At 35.0% G+C, this 17,108-nt stretch overlaps 1 protein-coding gene across 1 annotated transcript; it reads left to right on the forward strand.

Annotated features, from left to right (window-relative positions):
* Positions 1-1,156: 1,156 nt before the first annotated feature.
* On the forward strand, positions 1,157-16,978 carry LOC110969300 (RPA-related protein RADX-like; the record flags this gene model as incomplete). Its single annotated transcript, XM_051944776.1, has 11 exons — positions 1,157-1,310; positions 1,398-1,523; positions 4,308-4,403; positions 4,481-4,654; positions 5,862-5,986; positions 7,137-7,309; positions 11,948-11,992; positions 12,153-12,196; positions 12,623-12,883; positions 14,040-14,189; positions 16,122-16,978. Coding segments are annotated over 11 exons (1,473 nt in total), but the record flags the coding sequence as incomplete, so codon positions are not given.
* Between the last annotated feature and the right edge of the window lie 130 nt (positions 16,979-17,108).

The raw sequence follows: 17,108 nt of genomic DNA on the forward strand, positions 1-17,108 counted from the left end.
TAATTTGCAGCACTTGTGTTGTGCTTTTATTAAACATTACTATATTATTTTTTAATTCTTTTTGAGGAAGGGGGAGATATGTCCCCTGTGTCTCCCCCGGGATTTCCACCGATGGATAGAACCTGTTCAGAATGTCCTCATAATTCACAAACGTCCTCATAATCCAAACATTCTCATAATTAATAAATGTCGTCATAATTAATCAACCCGGTCTCACGGAGATTCGTGAAACTGTCACGTAAATTTTTGTTTCGGTTTCGTGCGCACCAACACGATTTCGTCATGTTTTTCGTGCCGCTCACCACGAAATGTTTTTCGTGTTGCTCACAACGAAACCCGCTGTGGTAATCACATCTGAAAGTGGTTTATACCGGCGGATTCATGACGATCTAAGCTGTCCATCGGCGTATACTGCTTGTGTGATCGCGTTTGCGACCATCGGACATTCTTTAAATTCCTATGCAAATTGGTAAGTGTACCACCGGGTTATGGTTATGGTTATGGTTAGGGTTTTGGTTAGGGACGATGTCATGCAAAATATAGCGTTGGATTCGCCACGGTTTTCCATTAAAAATATAATATACACATTCGTTTGAAATACGTTCTGAGTGGCACGAAAAGTCTGCCGTTTAAAGTACATTGGTGTGCATTTCGTGGTGAGCGGCACGAAAAACATGACGAAATCGTGTTGGTGCGCACGAAACCGAAACAAAAATTTACGTGACAGTTTCACGAATCCTCGTGAGATCGGGCTGAATTAATACATGTTCTTATAATTAATACATGTCCTCATAATTAATAAATGTCCTCATAATTAATACATGTTCTTATAATTAATAAATGTCCTCATAATCCAAACATTCTCATAATTAATAAACGTCCTTATAATTAATAAATGTCCTCATAATTAATACATGTCCTCATAATTAATAAATGTCCTCATAATTAATACATGTTCTTATAATTAATAAATGTCCTCATAATCCAAACATTCTCATAATTAATAAACGTCCTTATAATTAATAAATGTCCTCATAATTAATACATGTCCTCATAATTAATAAATGTCCTCATAATTAATACATGTTCTTATAATTAATAAATGTCCTCATAATCCAAACATTCTCATAATTAATAAACGTCCTCATAATTAATAAATGTCCTCATAATTAATAAATGTCCTCATAATCCAAACTGTCCTCTCTCTGCTGCTGTCAGTCAGCAGATCCTGGACCAGCCTCATGACACGACGTGTGATGTCATCGGCGTGCTGACATTCGTAGGACGGTCTGAGCGAATCAGGAGTAAGGGTGAGGGTTACCACGGTGACGGCGTAATACTCCGATGTTAGTGTGTTTTTACAGTTTTTCAGCAGTAATCTGTGTGTTCACTGGTAGACGGCAAAGGGACGGAGCTTGTGGAGTATCGCTGGCTGCGATTGGAGGACGGTGCCAGTGATCAGCCAATCATGGTGAAGCTCTTCGCTACGTCTCAGCCTGAGACTCACCTGAAGCTCCACCCAGGTGAGACGCAGGAATAACGTTTCATTCTACAGAATTACTTCAGTCTGTCCAAAACAACGTAAAATGTGTTTTAAAAAACCCTAAAATGTGTTGAAAACGACTGAAATGTGTCTTAAATGATCTAAATAACTAGAAACCTGTTTAACCCCTTAAGCTTCAGTGTACCGCCGGCGGTACACCTACTAATTTGCATAGGAATTTCAAGAATGTCCGACGGCTGCAAACACGATTATACAAACACTATACGCCGATGGAAAGCTTAGATTCTCATGAATCCGCCGGTATAAACCACTTTCAGATGTGATTACCACAGCGGGTAATATAAACACATTTGTCCGACAAAAACGAATATTCATCCATCCGTTCTCTGTACACGGCTTCAACGCACACAGCGCGACTCACATTTGTGGGTTCATTATTACACACAGATGAAAAGATTCCACAAAAAACGGCCATAATCCAACCTTTTACATCCAGATGAACAAGCCAGTAAAATATTTTATCCAAAACATGTCCTGAAGTCGGTATAAAATCCACGAATCGGTCATTTTCAAGGAAATGCACCTCCCGATGCCCGTCCAATATTCCCTGTATTTTTCGTAATTTTTTTTTATTTAAAAATAGAATATTAGCGATTTTTTGTACTGAAAACGGCTGGAATTGACTGCAGCTTAAAGGGTTAAAGCAGGGCTCCAGACTACCTTTTTTTCCTAGGAGCACAGTGGCCCCTAACTTAAAATTTTAGGAGCGCAACCAGAACATTTACAGGCTTACAAAGTAAATATTCACATTTCCTCTCATTTTCGCTGTATTACTGATAAATACTTGCACAGTAAATGTAGAAACTACATAACAAGAATATCAGAAAGCACAGTACTCCTCCAAGGCTGATGATGTATCATTTCAGACGGATAAAATCTGTAATAAAAAAAAGACCTTGTGCTGAGTACAGGCATGTGTTACATATGTGCACGTTATGTATTTATACTGAATCACATGTAAATTACTCTTATAAATGTCTGTTAATCAGTTCATCAGTTTAGGCAAGCCTTTGTTTTGCTCGTGTTAAAATAACCGTTTCCTCCAGGCTTTTATTCTGAAGGAGAGGTTTCTTGACATGATTAAGATGCTGCAGAAAAGTCTGAAATTCATGTAAAGATGAAAGAAAACGGTTCCATCTGTTGCTGTCTAGTAAAGGATGATGTCTGAACTTAGAAGCAGCTGGAATGGAGACAAGAAGGGAGTGAAGGACAAAAGGTGAATTAGTGTTCAAAATAAGTTTGAACGTAAATGAAGACTGTGAAACATCAGGAGCTTCACCGTCATTCGTCCTCCGCTCTCATTTGCCTTCTTCTTCGTTGGTGTTCGTCTCCTTTCTTCTTCTTTTGGACTTAACGTCGGTTGTTAAACCAGCTCATTTACGTATTACTGTCTACTGGGCTGAAGTGTGGAGCAGAAGTTTGTAAGCCACAAGAAATATTCAGTAGTAATTTAAAAATTTCAGCAAATTTACTGGTGGCACATGCACGAGTAGATGAAACATTTACTCACACTCGCTCAAATTTTGGTCACAAAATGCGACCATTTAGTCACAGTCTGGAGCCCTGATTTAAAGTGACAAAAACTTTTCCAGAATTAACTGAAATTTGTCTGAAATTACTAGAAATGTCTCTCAATGTCTTAATTTTGTCTGGATTGATTCAAAATGTGTCCAAAATGAGTCAGATGTGTCCAAAACAGCTCAAAAATGTTTTTAAAAAAACCTAAAATGTGTTGAAAATTACAAAAACATGTCTTAAATGACTTGTCATTGGGAGTTGTTAGGAGTTGTCCTAAATAACTTGAAATCTGATAAAATAACAGTTTGTCTAAAGTGAATCAAACTTATCCGTAGTTATTCAACATTTGTCAACAATGAATAAACAGTGTCCAGAATTAATCAAAAATTGTCCAAAACTATTCAAACTCTGTCAGAAGTGATCTAAATATGTTGAAATTTGTACAAAATAACTAAAACGTCCAAATTGATGCATAATTTGTCCAAAATAAGTCAAACATGTACAAAACAGCTTAAAACGTATCAAGAAGAACACTCAAATATGCTGAAAGTGACTAAAATGTGAGTAGAATTACTTGAAACTTGTCCTAAATGACTCAAAATTTGTACAGAATTACCTGAAATTCTTCCAAATTAATTTGAAATGAGTCCAAAATGGTTTTAATTTGTCCAAATTTTTTCAGAAATTCTGCAAAATGACTGAAAATTAGACCACAGTGACTGAAGCGTGTATTGAATGACCTGAATTTGTGCTAAATAACTCGAAATCTAGTAAAAATTACAAAAAATAGTCTAAAATGAATCTAAATTTGTCAAAAAGTAATAAAAAAATGGTCCAAAATAACTCAAAATTTGTCCAAAATTGTCCAAATTGTATTAAAAGCTGTTCAAAATGTACCAAAATTTGTCAAGAAGTAATACAGAATGGCCCCAAAATTTGTCCAAAATTAATCAAAATATGTCAAAAATTATTCAAAAAAGTTGTTTAAAATATTTCTAAATAAATGCTACAAAATTAATCAAAAAATGCGTAAAATGAATTTAAATTTGTCTAAACTTCATCCCAATTTATTTAAAATGTGTCCAACAGTATCTACAACTGACTTTGTTTGTGTCTCTGTTTCCATGGAAACGGTAACTAACCTCCATGTTTGTATCTCTGTTCCCATGGAAACGGTAACTACCCTCCATGTTTGCCTCTCTGTTTCCATGGAAACGGTCTCCAGCCTCGGTCCTGGTCGGTACCAGACTGAAGCTGGTCCGGGTCTCGGAGCAGATGTGCTACCTGACCAACAGCACCTACACGCAGGTGTACTGCTCAGGTAACGGGGTGGGCGGGGCTTGTTTGAGGTCCTGTCTGTCAGCCTGCATCCTGATTGGCCGACCGTGTGACTGACAGGTCAGGGCCACCACTCCCAGATGAGCTACCGACGGCTGCGGCCGGTCCGACGCTTCCTGGACTGGCTGAGGACTCAGGAGGACGCCGCCGTGCTGAGCAGGGCTCTGATTGGAGGATTCTTCATGTACCCGCCCCCTCCCGTCTCCATGGAAACCTACATGAAAGAGCGCAGAGGTCAGTTTGTTTACTGTTTGTTTACTGTTTATTAGTTATTTACTGTTTTTTACTTTTTGTTGCTGTTTGTTATTGATTTACTATTTATTTACTGTTTGTTATTATTTATGTACTGTTTGTTGTTATTGTTTGTTATTTATTTATTTGTTTACTGTTTGTTATTGTTTATTTAGTGTTTGTTGTTTGTTATTTATTTACTGTTTATTCTTTGTTCTTTACATTTATTTACTTTTTATTTCTGTTTATTATTGTTTATTTACTGTTTGTTGTTTATTTACTTTTTGTTTCTGTTTGTTATTGATTATTTACAGTTTGCTGTTTGTTAGTTTCTATTCACTGTTTCTTTATGTTTCTGTTATTTATTATTGTTTATTTACTGTTTATTAGTTATTTACTGTTTTTACTTTTTGTTGTTGTTTGTTATTTATTTACTGTTTGTTATTCTTTATTGTTTATTTACTGTTTTGTGGTTTATTTACTGTTTATTCCTGTTTGTTATTATTTACAGTTTGTTTGCTGTTTGTTTATATTTACTGTTTCTTTACTTTATGTTGCTGTTTGTTGTTTATTTACTGTTATTGTTTATTTACAGTTTATTTGTTGCTATTTACTGTTTATTTATTTTGTGGCTTTTATTTATTTACTGTTTAGTCCTGTTTGTTTTGTTTTTTACTGTTTGTTGTTTATTTACTTTTCATTTCCTGTTTATTTACTGTGTTCTTCAGTCACTATGGACTTGTTTCAGTAACTTTTGGAGAAATATTTAGTATTTTTGAAATGTGACACATTTTAAAGTCGTTCTTGGTTCTTTCTTGACAGTATTTAAGTTTTTCTATTCAAATGAAAGTCATTTCAGACGAGTTTGAGTCATTTTAAACACGTTTAAACGTCATTTGGGTTATGTTTGCATGGTGTACATGATTTTGGACACATTTTGAATAATTTTTATTGCTTGTGATCTCAGTTTTTAGTCACTTTAGCTAAACCATTGTCAGACATTATGAACATGCTTTAGGTCATTTCTGGACCCGTTTTACTCGTTTTGGAGAAGATCAGGCTGTTAGTGTGAGTTTTTCTTAATTCCAGACGTTTCTAGACGGATCAGATCAGTCAGCAGCTCTCAGAGCTTTACCTTCTGAATCTTCTGACCTGCTTCACGTCTTCAAACTGAAATGACCTCCAGTCTGACCACCTGCCGTTCTTCCAGGTGAGCCGGGCTTCCTGCGAGGGGCGGAGCTTCAGACGGCGCTGGACAGACTCTGTTACCGGGAGCGACGCACCTTCTGTATCCAGGCAACCGTCACCGTGGTTACCTACAGCCGCCAAGGAGAGGTGAGGGCAGACGTTGTTTTAGTTCGTATTCTGCTCTGAGACAGGAACTTTAGAGAAGGAAATAGAAAAACAAAATATTAGTCAGAAAGTTCTCAGAAATTATTCAGAACTCGTCCAGAATAATTCATCGTTTTCCAGAATGAGCCAGAACGGTTATAAAAACCAACCACAGTTACTCTGACACGTCTAAAATGACCCAGAAGAGCTAAACATGTCCACATTTCACCAAAAAACACGTCCACAGAATTTATGATACACATTCTAAAAGATGAATCAAAGTGTCTAACATTTATAGAGTTGTTCAAAATGTATCAAAATTTGTCCAAAATGAATGAAAACTCGTCCAGCATGAATCAAAATGTGTCAAATGTGTCTAAAGCAACTTAAATTGTGTCAAAATAAAACTAAAATATGTTGAAAAGGGCTGAAGCAGGACCTGAATGAGATGTGCTAAATAACATGAAATCTGAGAAAATGACAGGAATTTGTCCAAAATTAATCACAAATGGTCCAAATTCATGTGGATTTATCAAAAATGGATGTAAACTTTGCCACAATTAATCAGAAAGTTTTCAAAATGACTCATAGTTTGTCAAAAATAAATAAAAAAAGCTACAAAGGAAACAAAAATTGTCCAAAATATATCAAGAATGTCCAGTATGAGTCAGATTTTGTCCAAAATGAATGAACAATGCTCCAAAAATTAATAAAAATTGTCTAAAATGACTAAAAATGTGTCTAAAATGAATAAAAAATGGTCTAAAATGACTAAAACTTTGTCCACATTGATTCATATGGTTCAAATGTGAGCAGAACAACTGAAATATCCACAAAATTTGCAACACAAATTCTAAAAAATTCTCTAAAACGAATTGAACATTTTCCAGAACGACGTGAAATTTGCACAGTGACAAGACTTTGGACTGAAATACTCAAAAATGATTTAAAATGTGTTCAGAAGAGTTTAAAATAATAAAAGATGTTTTTTTTAAAAATCCATAAAGTGTCTATAACTGACCAACATGTTTGTGAATGTCTTTTATGAGAAAGTTTGGAGTGGTTTTACGACAGATCTGACCCATTTTAAAGACATTAGGACACATTTTGAGTCATTTTATGTTTTCTCTTTCTGAATCCTGGACTCCTGCAGGACGAACGCTGCTTGTTCTGGACGGATCGATCTCCATCCCTCTCTCCATCCTCCTCCTCACCCTCCACCCCCCAGTCCTCCAGACCTTCTCCGTCCTTCAGTTCCTTCAGTCCAGCCTCAGCATCTTCAGCAGTGAGCCGGTCCACACCTCCAACTCCCAACCGGACAGCAGGGTGACGCTCTAAACCGGTTTATTATAAGTGCCCACGTAATTTAGCTCTAAATTATGCGGGCGGAATGTGCATAATTGATTTGAACAGTAAACATAGAAGGGTTTATAGAAGCAAGTTGTGCTTGGTGTCAAAATTTAGGGAAATTCCTGTAACTTCACATGATGTCTTTTATTTTTTGATACCACCTATCCCACATGCTGATACTGACCTTTGAATCCGAAGGTCGGACAGATATTTTTGATTTTTAGCTGTTCATATTTCATGCATTACATACCATAGCACTTTCATTTTATACAGATCCAATCCCTAGATAGCCAAATTATACCACATAAAATCTCTAATGGATATGATGATTAGTTTTTGTGTAATGGGTGGACAAATGTAGCAGTTTAGAAGTTCGTGATGGATAAAATCGCAACTTTGTCATTCTCTGTAACATGCAATTCTAAATATAAAGTAAATATTTTCACATTTCTGAGGACTATAGGTCACTGTGAAATGATTCTGAAAATGTCAGATCTCTATCTTTTGTTGTTCAGAAGTTATAGAAGTCTGAAAATGGTCGAAAATTTCAAGTCTTAATTTTGGCTGCAATAATAGGGTACCCCCTACCTACTTCAAATGGCCATAACTTTGAAACTAATGACAATAAAGCATTCACATTTTGGATTTTCCCATCATATATAATGTACTAAATGTATGTAAAAACCTAGCAAAATCTGAGAGGGTCAGGTGGGAAGTTTTCTTAAAATTGGTTGATTTCATACGGAATGACCCAATTGACTTTAAACCAGTTTATTATCAGACTTTAAACCAGTTTATTATCAGACTTTAAACCAGTTTATTATTGACTTTAAACCAGTTTATTATCAGACTTTAAACCAGTTTATGATTGACTTTAAACCAGTTTATTATCAGACTTTAAACCAGTTTATTATCAGACTTTAAACCAGTTTATTATCAGACTTTAAACCAGTTTATTATCAGACTTTAAACCAGTTTATTATTGACTTTAAACCAGTTTATTATCAGACTTTAAACCAGTTTATTATCAGACTTTAAACCAGTTTATTATTGACTTTAAACCAGTTTATTATCAGACTTTAAACCAGTTTATGATTGACTTTAAACCAGTTTATTATCAGACTTTAAACCAGTTTATTATCAGACTTTAAACCAGTTTATTATCAGACTTTAAACCAGTTTATTATTGACTTTAAACCAGTTTATTATCAGACTTTTAACCAGTTTATTATCAGACTTTAAACCAGTTTATTATTGACTTTAAACCAGTTTATTATCAGACTTTAAACCAGTTTATTATCAGACTTTAAACCAGTTTATTATTGACTTTAAACCAGTTTATTATTGACTTTAAACCAGTTTATTATCAGACTTTAAACCAGTTTATTATCAGACTTTAAACCAGTTTATTATTGACTTTAAACCAGTTTATTATCAGACTTTAAACCAGTTTATTATCAGACTTTAAACCAGTTTATTATCAGACTTTAAACCAGTTTATTATTGACTTTAAACCAGTTTATTATCAGACTTTAAACCAGTTTATTATCAGACTTTAAACCAGTTTATTATCAGACTTTAAACCAGTTTATTATTGACTTTAAACCAGTTTATTATCAGACTTTAAACCAGTTTATTATCAGACTTTAAACCAGTTTATTATCAGACTTTAAACCAGTTTATTATTGACTTTAAACCAGTTTATTATCAGACTTTAAACCAGTTTATTATCAGACTTTAAACCAGTTTATTATCAGACTTTAAACCAGTTTATTATTGACTTTAAACCAGTTTATTATCAGACTTTAAACCAGTTTATTATTGACTTTAAACCAGTTTATTATTGACTTTAAACCAGTTTATTATCAGACTTTAAACCAGTTTATTATTGACTTTAAACCAGTTTATTATCAGACTTTAAACCAGTTTATTATTGACTTTAAACCAGTTTATTATCAGACTTTAAACCAGTTTATTATTGACTTTAAACCAGTTTATTATCAGACTTTAAACCAGTTTATTATCAGACTTTAAACCAGTTTATTATCAGACTTTAAACCAGTTTATTATTGACTTTAAACCAGTTTATTATTGACTTTAAACCAGTTTATTATCAGACTTTAAACCAGTTTATTATCAGACTTTAAACCAGTTTATTATTGACTTTAAACCAGTTTATTATCAGACTTTAAACCAGTTTATGATTGACTTTAAACCAGTTTATTATCAGACTTTAAACCAGTTTATTATCAGACTTTAAACCAGTTTATTATCAGACTTTAAACCAGTTTATTATTGACTTTAAACCAGTTTATTATCAGACTTTAAACCAGTTTATTATCAGACTTTAAACCAGTTTATTATTGACTTTAAACCAGTTTATTATCAGACTTTAAACCAGTTTATTATTGACTTTAAACCAGTTTATTATCAGACTTTTAACCAGTTTATTATCAGACTTTAAACCAGTTTATTATTGACTTTAAACCAGTTTATTATCAGACTTTAAGCCAGTTTATTGTCAGACTTTAAACCAGTTTATTATCAGACTTTAAACCAGTTTATTATCAGACTTTAAACCAGTTTATTATCAGACTTTAAACCAGTTTATTATTGACTTTAAACCAGTTTATTATCAGACTTTAAACCAGTTTATTATTGACTTTAAACCAGTTTATTATCAGACTTTAAACCAGTTTATTATTGACTTTAAACCAGTTTATTATCAGACTTTAAACCAGTTTATTATCAGACTTTAAACCAGTTTATTATCAGACTTTTAACCAGTTTATTATCAGACTTTAAACCAGTTTATTATCAGACTTTAAACCAGTTTATTATCAGACTTTAAACCAGTTTATTATTGACTTTAAACCAGTTTATTATTGACTTTAAACCAGTTTATTATCAGACTTTAAACCAGTTTATTATCAGACTTTAAACCAGTTTATTATTGACTTTAAACCAGTTTATTATTGACTTTAAACCAGTTTATTATCAGACTTTAAACCAGTTTATTATCAGACTTTAAACCAGTTTATTATTGACTTTAAACCAGTTTATTATCAGACTTTAAACCAGTTTATGATTGACTTTAAACCAGTTTATTATCAGACTTTAAACCAGTTTATTATCAGACTTTAAACCAGTTTATTATCAGACTTTAAACCAGTTTATTATCAGACTTTAAACCAGTTTATTATCAGACTTTAAACCAGTTTATTATTGACTTTAAACCAGTTTATTTTCAGACTTTAAACCAGTTTATTATCAGACTTTAAACCAGTTTATTATCAGACTTTAAACCAGTTTATTATTGACTTTAAACCAGTTTATTATCAGACTTTAAACCAGTTTATTATCAGACTTTAAACCAGTTTATTATTGACTTTAAACCAGTTTATTATCAGACTTTAAGCCAGTTTATTGTCAGACTTTAAACCAGTTTATTATCAGACTTTAAACCAGTTTATTATCAGACTTTAAACCAGTTTATTATCAGACTTTAAACCAGTTTATTATTGACTTTAAACCAGTTTATTATCAGACTTTAAACCAGTTTATTATTGACTTTAAACCAGTTTATTATCAGACTTTAAACCAGTTTATTATTGACTTTAAACCAGTTTATTATCAGACTTTAAACCAGTTTATTATCAGACTTTAAACCAGTTTATTATCAGACTTTAAACCAGTTTATTATCAGACTTTAAACCAGTTTATTATTGACTTTAAACCAGTTTATTATTGACTTTAAACCAGTTTATTATCAGACTTTAAACCAGTTTATTATCAGACTTTAAACCAGTTTATTATTGACTTTAAACCAGTTTATTATCAGACTTTAAACCAGTTTATGATTGACTTTAAACCAGTTTATTATCAGACTTTAAACCAGTTTATTATCAGACTTTAAACCAGTTTATTATCAGACTTTAAACCAGTTTATTATTGACTTTAAACCAGTTTATTATCAGACTTTAAACCAGTTTATTATCAGACTTTAAACCAGTTTATTATTGACTTTAAACCAGTTTATTATCAGACTTTAAACCAGTTTATTATTGACTTTAAACCAGTTTATTATCAGACTTTTAACCAGTTTATTATCAGACTTTAAACCAGTTTATTATCAGACTTTAAACCAGTTTATTATCAGACTTTAAACCAGTTTATTATCAGACTTTAAACCAGTTTATTATTGACTTTAAACCAGTTTATTTTCAGACTTTAAACCAGTTTATTATCAGACTTTAAACCAGTTTATTATCAGACTTTAAACCAGTTTATTATTGACTTTAAACCAGTTTATTATCAGACTTTAAACCAGTTTATTATCAGACTTTAAACCAGTTTATTATTGACTTTAAACCAGTTTATTATCAGACTTTAAGCCAGTTTATTGTCAGACTTTAAACCAGTTTATTATCAGACTTTAAACCAGTTTATTGTCAGACTTTAAACCAGTTTATTATCAGACTTTAAACCAGTTTATTATCAGACTTTAAACCAGTTTATTATTGACTTTAAACCAGTTTATTATCAGACTTTAAACCAGTTTATTGTCAGACTTTAAACCAGTTTATTATTGTTATTTACTGGTTTTCTCTGCAGGTCTTTTAAAAGGAAGCTGCTGTCGACTGACACTCCAAAGAAGAGGTGAGTTCTGCTTTAAACTGGTCCAGAACCAGAACCTGTGTTCTGGTTTTTCTGATCCAGATTTAAATCCTGAATGATTCTGGATCCAGAGACTCTTCAGGTCTGTTTAGTTTCCTGTAAATGTTGTAGAATCTGAGGATGAAGTGTTGTGTTTCCTCAGAGGTCCATGGGTCACTCTGCAGCCAGAACACAACACCGACACAGGTGAGACCAGAACCACAACCTTCTAAAGACCTCCAGAACCTCGGGGACTGGAAACACCATCACGTCTCTGTGGTTGTTTGTGGCGCTTTGTGTCTTCTTGTGTCTCTTTGTGGTCATTTTGTGCCTCTTTGTGGTAGTTTTGTCTCTCTTTGTGGTTGTTTGTGTCTCTTTGTGGTGGTTTTGTCTCTCTTTGTGGTTGTTTTGTGTCTCTTTGTGGTTGTTTTGTGTCTCTTTGTGGTTGTTTGTGTCTCTTTGTGTCTCTCTGTGGTTGTTTTGTCTCTCTTTGTGGTTGTTTTGTGTCTCTCTGTGGTTGTTTTGTCTCTCTTTGTGGTTGTTTTGTGTCTCTTTGTGGTAGTTGTGTGTCTCTATGTGATAGTTTTGTGTGTCTGAATCCTCCATCTGATGAATCCTCTCCACCTCCTGCAGTGATTCTGTTTGAAGCCTCCATGGAGTTCCTACAGAGCGTCAACCAAGACGACGAAGACGATGATGAGGACGACGATGCCTCGTCCTTCGTCACCGCCCTCTCCCCACCCAACGTCCCAACCGTCGCCATGGAGACCTTCCCCATGTGTTATGACCACACCCACTGGGAGGAGCAGGCAGCCGCCGTGGTGATGGGAGGGACGACGACGGCGGGGAAGTTTAACACCGCCATCGAGGACTACTACACCCTGAAACTGAGAGGTACTCGGTTCTACTACAACCTAAGAGGTTGGGTTATGGTTAGCACAAAGAGACACAAAAGAACCACAAAGAGACACAAAAGAACCACAAAGAGACAGAAAACAACCACAAAGAGACACAAAAGAACCACAAAGAGACACAAAACAACCACAAAGAGACAGAAAACAGACACAAAAGACACAAAACAACCACAGAGAGACAGAAAACAACCGCAGAGAGACACAAAACAACCGCAGAGAGACACAAAACAGCCACAAAGAGACACAAAACAACCACAAAGAGACACAAAACAACCACAGGGAGACACAAAACAACCGCAAAGAGACACAAAACAACCACAGAGAGACACAAAACAACCGCAAAGAGACTCAAAAACAGCCATCGAGACACAAAACCACCACAAAGAGACACAAAACAACCACAAAGACACACAAAACAGCCACAGAGACACAAAACAGCCATAGAGACACAAAACCACCACAAATAGACACAAAACAACCACAGAGAGACACAAAACAGCCACAAAAACACAAAACAACCACAGAGAGCCACAAAACAACCACAGAGAGACACAAAACAACCACAGAGACGCACAACAACCACAAAGAGACACAAAACAACCACAGAGAGAAACATGAAACGCAAAACCGCCACAAAGAGACACAAAACAACCACAAAGAGACACAAAACGACCACAGAGAGAAACAAAGAGACACAAAACAGCCACAAAGAAACACAAAACTACCACAGAGAGACACAAAGAGACACAAAACAACCACAGAGAGACACGGAGACACAAAACAGCCACAAAGAAACACAAAACAACCACAAAGAAACACAAAACAACCACAAAGACACACAAAACAACCAGAAAGAGACACAAAACAACCAGAAAGAGACACAAAACAACCAGAAAGAGACACAAAACAACCACAGAGTGAAACAAAGACACATAAAACAGCCACAAAGAGACACAAAACAACCACAAAGAGGCACACAACAGCCACAAAGAAACACAAAACAACCACAAAGAAACACAAAACAACCACAAAGAGACACAAAATAACCACAAAGAGACACAAAACAACCACAAAGAGACAAAAAACATGTTGACTGTGAGTTTGGTGCTCTATCAGTGTTCTCTGTGTTCCTTCAGCTCTGTCTGATGGGGTTCTGTTCGATGCCATCTTCCTACCCCACGCCTGGTCCTCCTGCCCCTGCCCCCTCCAGCTGCCCCACTCCAACACCTGGACCTCCATCCTGTCACATGGAGCCTTCTCCTCCCACACACCTCCACCTTCACCAGGTCGGTACCGAGGCATCTCAGGTGCCCCACGTAGAACCAAACAAGAACATCTGGGTTCTGGTAGAAACTGACCGCAGATCAGGATGGATGCAGGAATCTGTTGAGTTTTCTTCCCAACTAATCAGCAGAAACTCCAACTCACAGCTTCCGGTTAGGAAATATTTAGAATTCTACCAGAAAAAGTTCTACGTTCTCCAGTTGTCGGTAGGTCTGCTCTAGAACTTTCTCCAGTTGTTGGTAGGTCTACTCTAGAACTTTCTCCGGTTGTTGGTAGGCTTACTGTAGAACTTTCTCCAGTTGTCGGTAGGTCTGCTTTAGAACTTTCTCCGGTTGTTGGTAGGTCTAGTCTAGAACTTTCTCCAGTTGTCGGTAGGTTTACTGTAGAACTTTCTCCAGTTGTCGGTAGGGCTACTCTAGAACTTTCTCCAGTTTTTGGTAGGTTTACTGTAGAACTTTCTCCAGTTGTCGGTAGGTCTGCTTTAGAACTTTCTCCAGTTGTCGATAGATCTACTCTAGAACTTTCTCCAGTTGTCGGTAGGTCTACTCTAGAACTTTCTCCAGTTTTTGGTAGGTCTACTCTAGAACTTTCTCCAGTTTTTGGTAGGTCTACTCTAGAACTTTCTCCAGTTTTTGGTAGGTTTACTGTAGAACTTTCTCCAGTTGTCGGTAGGTCTGCTTTAGAACTTTCTCCAGTTGTCGGTAGATCTACTCTAGAACTTTCTCCAGTTGTCGGTAGGTCTACTCTAGAACTTTCTCCAGTTTTTGGTAGGTCTACTCTCGAACTTTCTCCAGTTTTTGGTAGGTTTACTGTAGAACTTTCTCCAGTTGTCGGTAGGTCTGCTGTAGAACTTTCTCTAGCTGTCGGTAGGTCTATTCTAGAACTTTCTCCACTTGTCTGTAGGTCTACTCTAGAACTTTCTCCAGTTGTTGGTAGATCTGCTCTCGAACTTTCTCCAGTTGATGGTAGGTCTACTCTAGAACTTTCTTCATTTGTCGGTAGGTCTGCTCTCGAACTTTCTCCAGTTGTCGGTAGGTTTACTCTTGAAATTTCTCCAGTTGTTGGTAGATGTACTCTAGAACTTTCTCCATATGTCCGTCGGTCTTCTTTAGAACTTTCTCCAGTTGTCGGTAGGTCTACTCTAGAACTTTCTCCAGTTGTTGGTAGTTCTACTCTAGAACTTTCTCCAGGAGACATTCTCCTTTCCTGCTTCCAGTCTTTCAGTTTAGTCTCACTTAGAACATTCCAGGTCCTTGACAAATTGACTCCAGACTCGTCCAAAACGACTAAACCCTTCTCACAATAGTCACATTTTAACAGACGACATTTTCTCTCATTTTCATTCATTTAATAAAAATTTTTGAACGTTAAGTAATATTTATGTACATTTTGTTCGTATTTTTCTGTTTTCTCAAACACTTCATTGATATGTTTTGACATTTGTATAGTATTTTCTGACATTTTAATGATATTTTCAGACATTTGTAAAGAGTCTTTGACATTACCTAATACTTTGGAATATTTTGTTAATAACTTTTGGCTTTTTATCAATATTTTCTGGCATTCTAAAAATGTTTTTGAACATTTATTAGAATTTTTGGACATTGAACTAATACTTATGTACATTTTGCTAATAGTTTTTTTTAATTGAAATTCTCAACCACACTAACATTTTCTGACATTTTAACAGTGTTTTCTCACATTTTAGTGATATTTCACACATTGTATGAAGCTTTCTGGACATTTAACTAATACTTATGGATATGTTTGGCATTTTACCAATATTTTCAAAAATGTAATTAATATTTTCAGACATTCTATTTAGATTTTTGGACATTTAACCAATGCTAATGGATATTTTGATCATATTTTTTGGCATTTCATTGATATTTCCAGTCAGTTTTCACACATTTTGTCTTTGTCTTTCGTCTCAGCTGACCTCATCGCCATGGCGGCCCAGTTGACCAATCAGAGGCTGGTTTGCGTCCTGGAGGCGTGTCACCTGGGCGGAGCCTCCATGGAGCTGGTCCTGAGCCGAGCGTTCCACCTGGCTGAGTGATGCATCCTGGGAGTTTTCCTGTGGCTTATTTATTATTATTATTTATTTTAAATGCTATTCTGATTTGTTGATGCACTTTAGTAAGTGTGTGTTTAACAGAGTCATGTTTTCAGTTCAGAATTTTTGTTGTAATATTTCTAGAACAACATATAAGAAAGCCTTTGTGAGGCTTTACTGGTCGTATGAAGAGTTTAGGCTATAAAATGTAAATAAAAGCCTTCTGGAGGGAGTTCATGTTGAAGGTTTCTCTTCAGGACGTTTTTTTAAAATGTTTCTACGTTAAATGATCTCACAAATGAACATTTATTATGTTGTTGTTCCCTTTTATAAGTTTATACTTTAAATTATTCTTAAGTTTTTCCTGAAGTTGTAAAGAAAAAAACACTTGAACTCTGAGCAATTCCTGGATGTTTCAACTGAAAACATGTTCAAAACGACTAACACCTTCTATAAAATGACTCCAGACTCATCCAAAATGACAAAAACTTCTCAAAGTGACTCCAGACTCATCCTAAACGACTAAAACCTTCTAGAAAATGACTCCAGACTCGTCCTAAACGACTAAAACCTTCTATAAAGTGATGTCAGACTCATTCTAAACAACTAAAACCTTCTCAATTCCTTTTTGATTGTTTCCTCGTGTTTCAGAGAAACCTTGCAGCTGTTTTTCTAACCTGTAAACTTTAGAACGATGAAGGAATAAAATGTTCCAATAAATTCTCCTTTCTTTGATGTTTTTCTGCTCTGAAGTTCCATTTTGTCTTTCAGGTCATGAGTGGAACTTTTTCAAGAACAAACGGCCCAGATGTTTATCAAATCAAGTTTTAATTTCTGACAAAATCTTGTAACAACCACTCTCCTG

This window comes from Acanthochromis polyacanthus, chromosome 24 (assembly GCF_021347895.1).
Source record: "Acanthochromis polyacanthus isolate Apoly-LR-REF ecotype Palm Island chromosome 24, KAUST_Apoly_ChrSc, whole genome shotgun sequence".
Classification (NCBI taxonomy): Eukaryota; Metazoa; Chordata; class Actinopteri; family Pomacentridae; genus Acanthochromis; species Acanthochromis polyacanthus.